This window comes from Exophiala bonariae, assembly GCF_035927105.1.
Source record: "Exophiala bonariae strain CCFEE 5792 chromosome Unknown scaffold_34, whole genome shotgun sequence".
Classification (NCBI taxonomy): domain Eukaryota; kingdom Fungi; phylum Ascomycota; class Eurotiomycetes; order Chaetothyriales; family Herpotrichiellaceae; genus Exophiala; species Exophiala bonariae.
The window spans coordinates 74,939-86,269 of record NW_027042509.1 but is presented as its reverse complement, the minus strand read 5'-3'; the positions used below and the strand labels follow the sequence as shown (position 1 = coordinate 86,269).

Below are 11,331 nucleotides of genomic sequence, written 5' to 3'. Positions count from 1 at the left end.
ATGTCCGACGAAGAATACCAAGACAGTGAGTTCTGAGCACATAAAAGGACTAAGAGTCCAGTACTGACCTCTTGATTAGAAGCCACACCTCCCTCAAGTGAGGCGGAGGTCCACGATCAAGATGGCGAGAACGCAGCCGACGCTCCGACAACTCGACGACGAATGATACAGCCCATCAACGAAGCAATGCTCACCCCCGGCCAACTCATCATGAACGGCAATCTCAGGTTCATCAATAACCAGGCTGAGAAAATAATTGCGATGACCAGCGAAGACGCACCACAGCGTCGCAACGAAGTGGTCCCGAACTCAAAAGAATTTCCCACACAGACAAGAGGCTTCCTGCATCCGTCAATCCCTCTGACTTGCCCATCGGAGAGTACATCAACTACCAAAACGAAGTGGTGCTTGCAGAAACTATGGCGAGGGCACTAACGTCTGTTGATCAGCCCGGAGAGCTTCGCGAACGCTCGCAGTCTCGAGGGAAAAGTTCGGGCAGCATTAAGAAGTCAGGCGGTAGCCCAACAGACGCTGACTCCACCGGTAAACTCGAGGGAGATGAAAGGGACAATTATCCATTTAAGGGGTGTCCAACCTCCCTGCTTCAGGTACAAGGCGGCACCCTGCGATCTATAGCCTAGATTTGAGAGGATATTTATGGCGGCCTCCTGTTATGTATAGCTGAAATTGGAGAGGATAGACATAGCGGCCTCCTGATATATATACCTTAGGTTCGAGGAGATGTACATGGCGGCCTCCTAACTCTTAATGTCATAAAGAGGTCCCAATAATTTTTGTACTAATCATCCTGCACCCCTGAAGATACAACGGTCTTGTAAGTTGATATGTACACTTCATCCAAGCCTTGGACCTTAGAACTCTATCCCTTAAATCTCTTCTGTACGGAGGTGATTTGATAAGCTCAGATAACCAGACCTCTCTGGATCCACAGAGCCCTCAATCCTCAGCGGAGTCTCAATACAGTGTGAACATCAGGAGCTGCCATCGTACTCCTTTCTGGCTGGTTTTCCCATGTGCTGGTGGTAAGTATTGTATGGTGTATGGAATGCTGACCTTTCCTGATGGCTTCTGAGTAGATCCGGCCACCAGAGCTTATTGCCAGTTTCCTCTGGCAAGGTCTCGTCCTCCATACATAAGGTGCATACCACTCCATTCCTGCTCGCATTGCGGTTTTCCTTGTCTTTAGTCTCAAGAATGAGCTGGATTGCGGCACAAGTGAGGTCCTCGAAGGAAGTCCAGGAAGGATTCTCTCCAACAAGTCCTTGTTCATGTCTTCGTCGAACACGGCACTATTAATAGTAGTATCTGACCATGCGTTCTCTTCCAGGTCAGCAGCATCCTATCAGGATTATCGAAGACGCGCGACAGGTTCAGGTTATAGTGGAATTACATTGCTGCTGGTAGGACCGCTATCCACGTCGAGATCTCCTTCTGAGAGAGCGGCTCTTCTGGAAGTTACTCTGGTAGGCGAGTGACAGAATTCAGAAAGTGCTTGTTGGGCTCTAGCCTCCCTTCGACACCATTAATCCCGCGTTCATCTACTTTGGGGGTGAGCATGAGTCTTCTCCCCGCGGATGTTCAGTGCGTGCTTTCTTGTACGACGCTGCTGGTTATTGATTTCCTTCTTGTCACTTAGAACTTGATATCGGGCATCATTTGCAAGAAGCTCAGCCACGAGAGTATTGAGGGCTTGTCCTTGCATCTTTGCAATCTCCTCTTATCGACTTACGTCAGGACTTTTTTCTCGCTGGGGACACGAGCTCCGCTGTGTGCTGAAAGTTATCCTGGGTTTCGTCATGCGAGCAGTGCTGAATCATTGCGATGGAGTATCCTTTCTTGAAGTTAGACGCTGTAGTAATAACTAGTATTGCTTACAGCGTCCTCCCAATCACTAACGAGCAAGTCAAGTAGACTGGTCCTCCTGTAAGATTTTTGGTGCCTCACCTACGTCCGGGCGGTTCGTCTGTGTGGAGAGGTTGAAAACATCTTGGAGTGCAGGCTTATGAGAAACGCTAGGCAGCAACTTTAATCTGTCAGAAATGATGGCCACATCAACTTTGTCAATGGAAAAGGTATATGGCGAGAGTGAATTGACATTTCTGGGAGTGTCAAATTATCTCTTCGCTCAGATAGTGATGGGACAGGCGGCCTCCTACACCATACAACGTATAATCATACTGATTCATACTCTTCTCAGCTCTTCTGATATGCGTCATGCCCAAGAGCAAGAAACAGTCCACAGCTTCCCTTATTTACAGATCTTTCAGCACCCGTTCTCGCTTGAACCACGTCCACTTCAACTGAGACAGACTTTCGGCGACCATGGCACCCATTGCGCCCTGTATGACGGCATCAAGAATTGAGAGAACCGTGTTTACTGATATCCCCGATGGCCATTCAGGGACCGGTTGACTCTGCACCGCCACCAGCAGGCCAATGATTCCGCCAAAGGACCCAAGTGCAACAAGGAAGCTTATAAATTCCCAAGACCAACCCCATGGCGATCTCAAGATAGGGTTGGAGCCTTGCGCATGGGCGCGGATGTTCATATTTACTGCCATGTGGCTTTGGGATGATTGCAAGCAATTGGAGCTACCCAAGGAAACTTCTTCACATTGTCTAGAGCGGGTCTAGAGTAATTTCTTTGTGCCCGCAGGACTGAAGAATGCTCCTCTTCAAGGAGAGGAGACAAGCCGGAGGTTATATAATGGTTGACGGGGGCTTCTTACCAAGGTAGCATCAGGCCATCTCGAATCTAGAATTCGACAATGTCTGTCGCTTAAGTGAAACCACATTTTTGTAGAGCGCTACTGACCCCATTTTAGACAGTCTTTTGCGATGTCTTTTAACAATGGGGGCGAAAGCTCCCCCGTATCCAAGCTATACACTCGCCTACGTAGCGTCAGATTGATCCCAGACGGCGTTTCAGTTAGCTCCTGGAGCCAGTTCGCAGACGTCAATATCTCGGCCATGTTTAAAAGCTTCCACCAATTGTAATCCTGCTCCCTGAGTTTCTAGGCTTGATCAAGGCTAGTGGCAGGTATGGACTTTTGGTTGTGTTGTATTACTTGGTTCGCCAGTAACAGGCTTTGACCCTCATGGCTTTGAGCTGGCTAGGTATGTGAATAATCACTTGATCAACCGATCAAACATATAACTCGGCACGGAGTGGTTCGAGTAGGTATTGTAGCTAGCGGAAAAAATTTATCCGAGATAAGAGGCAAGGATACCCTCCGCTCAGGCGATCTCCCGTTCGTCCCGGAAGGAGGCAGAGTCGAGAGGTAGATTCTACACATCTCGGTGTTTGAATATTGCGTAGGAGAGGCTGCCCATCGCGGACAGAATGGGGTTCGGAATCATTGGGAAATGCACATCTTCTCATGTGAACAGCTATCAGAATCTATCAAAGGGTTCCAAAACCCACACAATTCTCAATAGCTTTGGTCAATTTTTCCTCCAGCACCTCACGGGACGAATACTGCGGCAACAACAGCCTGCCATAGCAAGTACTGCTGCTAGGTAGCCGGGAATCGTCATCTCCGTTCTTCTGCACGATGAAGACAACACTACTCATGCCATTGACAGGTACCCGGTCACTGGCCGTGACGAACTCAAGTAGTTGGCGGTGCTGGTCCGGACTCATGTTGCGGACGACGTGCCAGAAGTCGTCGATTGTGCGTGAATGCCGCGCGTAGTCGTCGTAGGTAGTGGCGCGTTCGAGCTCATCAATGTCGATTTCCGGGTGTCCTTCGATCACGTATTTCAGAGATTCTGGCGTGAAGATTGAGAGGGCTGTGCGATCCAGGCAAGTGTAGAAGCCGCGGGCGAAGGCCTCATACTGTTCGGCGACGGATTTATGTGTCAACCAAAGGACGTAGTCTTTGACGTATTGAGCACGGTTGGCATTGGTGACGAGTGGGGCTTCGATTGCGGAAGATTCGAGTAACATGTCGGAGTCTGACATGCTGATCGGAGTGGTGATCCCTTTGAGGCTGATGGAGGATGTTCGACTTATGGCTGGAAAGAGGCTCGAGGATGTAAGGGTTGGTTGAAGTTCTGGTGAAGGCTGAATAGGTGGTGTAAGCTCGGCATTATCGAGAGGAAGCTCAAACGTAGTGGACTTTGCTCGCTCTTTTCCTTTTCTGCCGATTTTGGGTCTGGTCTGCGGCCAGGGATCATGGCGACCAACTTTGTCCATGTCGATGGTGACAACGCTACCACAGAGCTCGTAGCTGAACTCGTATGTTCTGGCAATCACATCTCCAACATCCCCATCTGACCATTCAAGTAAATTTTCCAGACCTTTGGCCAAGTCTGGCCAGCCATCCTCGATATGATCAAGTTTCTTCACTTTCAAGTCCAGCAATTTTCTGTAGAAAGCAAGTGGAAAGGTGACTGGTAAGGTAAGGCCATTGAAGACAGCAAGAGACATTAGAATTCCTAGGGCTTCAAATCGGTAGAGAGGTTCGAAAGAACCAGGCTGAAACCATGTCATTCTCGTCGTCCCATCCACAGTGAACATACCATAGTCTGGTTTTAACGCCTCTGCGAAAACGACTCGGAAAAACTCCTGTTGAACACCACCATGATCAAGGCCGTCTTCACCTTCATCTTTTCCGAGGCGTACACGTAGAGGTCTCATCAGCTCTTGACGTTCACGTCTCCAGATTTGATTGATCGCATCATTCAGTAGGTTGTCTCTGCGGATAGTGAGAATAAAGTATTTGGCCATATGCGGACGTAAACGGGCTAAGACCTCTTTAGCACCATAGATAGGAATCATTGGCATCCAGGTGAAATGTCGAGCATCGTTGAACACAAGAGCGGCGCCTTCGTGGGATTTGCGCATGATTTCGATGTTGATGGCTCGGAAGTATCGCACCAGTGTGGCGTTTTCGAACAGGAAAGAGAATGACAATAGATGCATCTGTCGATTGTCTGCACGGAAGCTCAACCATTCAGAAGGCATCGAGATATCATCGAACGTATCGGCGATAAATGGCATCATGAACAGGTCAGATTCCAGATTCAGGTCCTTTCTTTCTCGGTAAATTCCAGCCAACAGTTCCAATGCACCTCCCACAGGGCCAGCACGTTGTACAACAGGACTACGATCCCAGGTCTTGAGCATGACTGTTCGGATGAGTTCTATGACGGCTGTTCCTATCCAGCTTGGATTGAGCTCATCCTCAGTCCGTAGCTGCATTGAGTTGCGGTCGAAGCGCTTGATAAGGAGGTCGACAATCGTCTTTTTGTTCTCCTTGAGTGTCTTTGAAGTCTTTAACGTAGTTGACCATTTAGCAACTGCCAAGCGATGACTGATGATGTCCATGACCCCATTAATCAATCGAATGACAGACCAATCCTCAGATACATCGATAGCTTGGATCATGATGCTGACAAATTTGAGAGCCCTCTTATTATCTTCGGCCTCACGGGGGTCGGTGAAAGGGGGCCAGTGCGAATGAGCAAGCCCACTATTTCTGAGAGTCCTGAAACGTGCAAAAGTCAAGCCATGACCCCAGTATTGTAGGTTGCCGCCGTCAAATATGATTGCAGCCAAAGAAAGCATTGCAACCAGACATACTTCAGACGCCTGGGCGTCTTTCAGGTACACTCTTGTGGTAGCGTTTGTGGTAGACATCGTGAATGAATCATTGTCATCCAAGAAAAGATGCTGATTGCTGTGATTGTGGATACCACGAGATTGAGAAGGCAGATCACCATCACCACTGGCAGATCTACTTCGCGTGCCTGAGCTCCTCTTTTGTAGCCACGGAGGTAAGACATAGGAGTGCTGCAGAGCGTGAAAGATACTGTTGAATATCAAAGACCTTTGCCCAAAGCTGTCAAGAAAAGAAAGTGACATCAGAAGGCCTTCCAAGTCGAACTTTGTTTGTGTTTGAACAGCTGGCCATGCCTTAGGGATCGAGCTCGGGATTCTCTTCACCTTTCGAGTAGAATGGCTCGCCAATCGCTGATGATGCTCAGCTGCAACCTCATCCAGTGTTCCATCATCCGCCCCTTCCAGTTTTGTTCTTAGGTCGCCATAGGTTCCTTGGAGATCCCTGGCAGTCGCAACCATTCGCTCAGGGTCGCTCATGCAATAATATAAGCTCTGTTTCAGGAAAGGCACGAAGTTGTTCTCGTAGTTTTCTGCATCTCTGACTGGCAAAACTCGTTCAGTGGCACGCAACCAAACTGTGCTATCCCAGCTGAGTGTACGAAGAGTAAATCTGGAAGCATCGGGGCATTTGCTTGGTGGAGATTTCTCCTGCTCCTGCGAATCATGCGCTTCTGAATCCGAGGACAGGGGAGGCTCATGCTTCAAAGCATGACCTCCTTCAGGACTGTGATCTTTCAATGGCCCCTCGACCTCTGGTTCAATTGTATTCTTTGGTGGCACCTCTTGTCCATCAGCTTTGTCCGAAGCAGGGAACCAATTCAGGACTCGAAGTGGTAGAAGGTCGAAGAGTGTCTGCGTAAAGGAAGCCGGATCTTTCTTCTGGGCACGGGGCAATACTGGTGGCGAGCCTGTTTGATCTGATTTGGTATGGTGGTTGTCTCGACCCAGAGCAGAATTAAGGATCCCAATAACTTGCTCACTTGTTTGCCGAGTAACTTCCGACTCCCCATCTTCGTTGACAACCAGCCTGCCTGCCGCAATGATGGCATCTTGTTGCTTATTTCTTCTTACAGGCTGTTCGACCACCGGTGCATGTCGGGCAAGATCTCTCGTGCCCTGATGGGAACTCGAATTGCGTGTAGCATGCCCATTCTCATGAGGTCGGTGATGATTCTGATGGTGAGATTGGCCCAACTTCTCCATATTGTTCCTCCTCTTCTCAATGGCAGCAGGATCCTCATACCATGGTACGACCGGCTCATTCTGACACAGGCCAACTGTCGGATCTTTTGACGCTCTTGTGTAATCTTCTACTAATTGACATGCCAATGTCCGTGCAGAGAGATCCGTATGTCTCCTCAGCGGCAGAGTGCCATTCCGCTTCCTGTAACTCAAACAAGTCAAAGTATTGCAATTGACATTTCTACAACCATGTTGGATTTGATTCGTGTAGCGGCGGATCAGCTGGCGCAGTCGACGATCTCGCTGTGCATGATAATTCGAGAAGAGTAGACGGGAGTCCGGGACAGGAATGATGTCGGGAAGAACATGTTCAGGAATGTGGAACCCCAAGTCTGATGGCTTGACACGGGGCGGCTTATCACAAGATTCTGGAGTGGATTCGTCGACGCTGGGGCTTCTAGAACTGGATGTCGCATAATGCATGGCAGTTGAAGAGAATGGAGTTATAAAGGTGAGATTGGGCGATAGGGAAATTCAGATTAGCGCGCGCTGGGATTCAAGGAAGGTGGAAATCAAATACAGCTAATGGCGAGAATGAAACAAGAGCCTGTGAAGAATGGGGACATTGACGGATAGGACATGAGTCTTGCAGTCTTTCTTTCGCGGGCGAACTTGAAGTGAAATGCGGAGTTGAGATTCAGGCGGCATTGACAGCCTTGCTGAGTCATCCGGGTCACCTATCAGCCTTGTGGATTATGGTCACCAGACCCGACTCTGATGGAAATCAGAGGAGAGCTCCTCAACTCGAGCAAGTGACATTGATTCATAGAACATATCACAGAGTCACCTTTTCATATAGAGCAGAGGTACCCCGTGGTCAACCATGTAATCAGATTATCATGTCGGTAGGATATATATTAACGGCTCTCATCATCATACACTGTTTTACACCTTTTTGTGCCAGAAAATATTCACCCTGAAGCGGACCGCTGGCACTTCAGCAAAACTCAATCCACTTCCCTGACCTTAACCAGAGGACCAACCCAGCATGTAAGCTCATTTTCACCATACGCCCGCTATGCACATAAAACTGCCGTCAACCATCAGAAGAGGCCGGACACCTTTGTCGAGGAGAGTAGAGTAGAGAAACTGAGTATTTTTGGGGCCCATGAATAACAAGTGGCCATAGGCAGGTTGATGAATCCAGTAGGATGGAGAGAAGAATCACTCCTAAATAAAATGCGGAGTCGTAGCCATTTCCAGTCACGCTGCGACGCGTCCCGATTCTGACGGTGAAGGAGGAGGAGGAAGCTGTTGTTCATTAGTTAAGGCCACGTCCAAAGCAATCGAAGCGGTAGTATCAACTCACATCTAACCTCGTATTTTCCGCCATCAACCTTTGAATACCAATGCCGACACCTTCGATAACAGCCAAAAAAATAGCACACATGATGGCACCGTTTCTCGCGGCCTTATATCCTCCTCTCACAGCAAGAGCACCTCCGGTGAAGAACCCAGCAATGATGGAGTTATATGGATCTTCCTTCTTCCGGATACCCTTGACGGCGCAATCGAACGTGCTGAACATGCCACCCCAGACGCCGAAGTTGCCGCCAGTCACGGGCGCTCGAGCTTTGATGGCGGTGATCATGCCTATCCGTCGTTCACCGTATGGAGAGTTTCTGAATCCTTTGATGCCGTGCCATAACGTGCCTGGAAGATGACTTAGCCACTGTCGATGCTTTTGTCTGAGGGACAGGTGAATTACCTCCTAGAGCGCCCATGGAAAATGCTCCGCCAAAATCGGACAGGGCAACCCAGGGACACGGATCTCTTGAGTGATCCATGATGGCAAGGTGTGTGAAATGGACAGAGATCCGAGTTGACTATGGATTCAGACTGCGGTGCTGGGATTGATGTTCTGGAATAGGCTGCTTTCACGGACCTGGATACCAGATCGTGAAGTTGAGATCCTTTGAGATGACAAGTGACGTTGAAAGAGGCAGTCTCACACCCCAAAAGAAAGATAACAACAGGGTGAGGTGGAATTAATGGTTGATGATTGACGAAAGTTGAAGGCAATTCAGTTATCCGCAGACAATCTTCGCAAGTCCGGCCGCATGGAAATTTCTCAAAGAGTCACGTGTCACTACGGCGAGGCATGGGACCAAATATGTGAAAGGTGCTAGAGGCTAGGAGATTCATGAGGGCTGAACAAATAATGTGGTAGGGTTCATGAACCTGGTGGTATTTGTTGACTCTTGTACGTGCCTCTATACAGTGCATTTGCTCTCGTAAGCTTGATATCTAAAGATTGTTGCAACCACTCATAAAGTCATTAATCGTGAAAGTAAGTCTCCGTTCCAAACACCATTTCCCCGTTCCCAAATTCGAAAGATAGGTTACAGTCTCAATTCCGCGTTGAGGACGTGTCTGAATTCCTGCTCGTAAACATCCTGCGCAAAGGGCTAGGTTTCTTGACCTTCACCAATGCTTTTTCCCGCTTCTCCGATTTGCTGCTCTTCTTCGATCGTGTTGAAGTCTCACTTCCTATCACTGTAGTGTCACCATCATCCACGCTTCGATGACGATGCTTCTTCTTCTTCTCCTTGCCTTCCTTCTTTCTTTCTCCCTGCGAGTCTCCATTTCTGTCACGGGGAAGGGGTAGATGGCCCATGCTGGCAGCAGCCATTGGAGTAATAAACTCTCCTTCGACGCTTGTAGCGACACTTGCTGTATCCGAAGTATCAGAAATACCTCGTCGCCAGTGTTCGATCCGACTGAGCTCATTCACATCCAACATCTCGTCCATAGCTTCCTCTTTGTTACCGTTGGTACCGGCTTGGATCTTTTTGATAATCTTGTAACCACCGAACATGACAACCGTCAGGCCAACACCAACACCCACGGCAATGAGAAATTCAGGAGCAGCGAGGACAGCAAAGACAGCTGGCGCTGCCGTCTTGAACGACATCAGTGCAGCTGGTGCCATCTTGGTCGCCAAATTACTGATTTCAGCCAGTGTCAATGCCACAGCAGCCATTGCATCGGGGTTCTTCTGCAAGTGTGCGACGATGGCTCGCACACTGTGTTGTGCACAGTTGGCTTCATCCATCAGCATTTTACACCTCTCAACGAGAGATGCCATCTCCTGCTTCTGTAGCTGCTGCTCGACTTTGGGGCTTAATTGCAAAGACTCGGGGTGAAATTCGCCATAAGCAAGATCCATGTCGATGTGGCCATCCATATCCGAAGTAGAGTGGGCACGGACCGGAGTAGGTCGTTGTGATCCATATCTATCCAGAGGCAGATCGGTCCTGCGTCGGATCAACTCATGGCCTCGAGGTGCAGACGGAGATGTAGGGGCGGACCGATGAGTTCCATAGAGGTCTTCGTTAAACTGAGCAAGTCCGTTGTATGCGGGTGGTTGTCCGGTGGGGGAAGCAGAATCGACACTGCGGGTATCATCATGAGATCGTCTTCTCCTTCGAGACTCAGAGGAGTGGTGTTGGTCACGCTCAGATGGTCTTCGTCTATCCGAGTCATGTCTGTGACCATGTGGTCTCCGAGACCTTCTCGATGTATCCGACCGTGTATCTGAACGAGCATCCTCTTCTGCAATAGTTACGGCTTTGATTGCCTTCCGTAATTCCCTGTCTTCCCGGGCTTTTCGATCGGCAACAATCTCCGCCTTGCGTTCGAGGTATGCTAGCTTAGCCTCTTTGAATACATTTTTGAGTTGTTTGCTCGTGCTCACAACCTTGTTGGATCGGTCGACAATGGCTATCGTTTGATGAATGGCTGCCATGATGAATTGAGTATATTAGGATTGGAAAGTGGTCAAGTCGAGGAAAGAGCTTGAGGCAAGAAGGTAGTTGAGACTTCTTGAAGGAGTCCGACAAGTGGACTAGCCGCGTGTACTCAAAATAGCATGGCTAGAAGGATCAATCCAGCGGTCAACAAAGAGGCAGATTGTATGTTTGGAAGAACAAAGAACATCAGATCAGAAGGTACCGTTTCAATGACTCGAAAACTGAAACTGAGGAAATATCAGGCGTAAAAGCAGGGCGGCAAAGGGTGTGGCATCGTCACCAATTAAAGGCGCATCGTCAGAGGATGAGGGACTCCTTATGAGTTGTCGATGGCTGATTGCTTGAGGCTGGGATACGACAAGCCGGCGGGTGGGAATTGGCAGGTTTTGGAGATGGACTCCTCCAACTGGCTGCTCTAGAGGATAAACTGTTGATCCGTCGAGCTCTGCAGACACAGCCACAATGCTGACGCCACAAGTGGCTTTCAATTGGGATATCCAAGCTGAAATCGATGTCCATCAAGAGTCTGGACCTGAATCCACAGGTGCAGCCGAGCTTCCAGAGTCCATACGGGCCGCAACCCATTTCTAGGGTCTGGCACGATACCGACGCGTAGTGTAATCTGAACAAGCATACGTAGATGTATAGAATTGTTTCTCAAAGTGGGTTGGCAAAGTACGGGGAGATCTA

The 11,331-nt window shown here is 49.0% G+C and overlaps 4 protein-coding genes across 4 annotated transcripts; 1 reads left to right on the top strand and 3 right to left on the bottom strand.

Annotated features, from left to right (window-relative positions):
• LTR84_008862 (uncharacterized protein) lies at positions 1-435 on the top strand (the record flags this gene model as incomplete). Its single annotated transcript, XM_064852406.1, has 2 exons — positions 1-25; positions 80-435. The coding sequence occupies 2 exons, from the start codon at positions 1-3 to the stop codon at positions 433-435; spliced, it is 381 nt and encodes a 126-aa protein (XP_064701381.1).
• A 2,989-nt stretch (positions 436-3,424) lies between these two features.
• LTR84_008861 (uncharacterized protein) lies at positions 3,425-7,312 on the bottom strand (the record flags this gene model as incomplete). Its single annotated transcript, XM_064852405.1, has 1 exon — positions 3,425-7,312. The coding sequence occupies one exon, from the start codon at positions 7,310-7,312 to the stop codon at positions 3,425-3,427; it is 3,888 nt and encodes a 1,295-aa protein (XP_064701380.1).
• Positions 7,313-8,092: 780 nt separating this feature from the next.
• TIM17 (translocase of the inner membrane) lies at positions 8,093-8,676 on the bottom strand (the record flags this gene model as incomplete). Its single annotated transcript, XM_064852404.1, has 3 exons — positions 8,093-8,140; positions 8,199-8,542; positions 8,598-8,676. The coding sequence occupies 3 exons, from the start codon at positions 8,674-8,676 to the stop codon at positions 8,093-8,095; spliced, it is 471 nt and encodes a 156-aa protein (XP_064701379.1).
• A 563-nt stretch (positions 8,677-9,239) lies between these two features.
• On the bottom strand, positions 9,240-10,637 carry LTR84_008859 (uncharacterized protein; the record flags this gene model as incomplete). The annotated part of the gene is made up of 1 exon (XM_064852403.1): positions 9,240-10,637. One exon carries the CDS (start codon positions 10,635-10,637, stop codon positions 9,240-9,242), a length of 1,398 nt encoding a protein of 465 aa, XP_064701378.1.
• Positions 10,638-11,331: the final 694 nt, after the last annotated feature.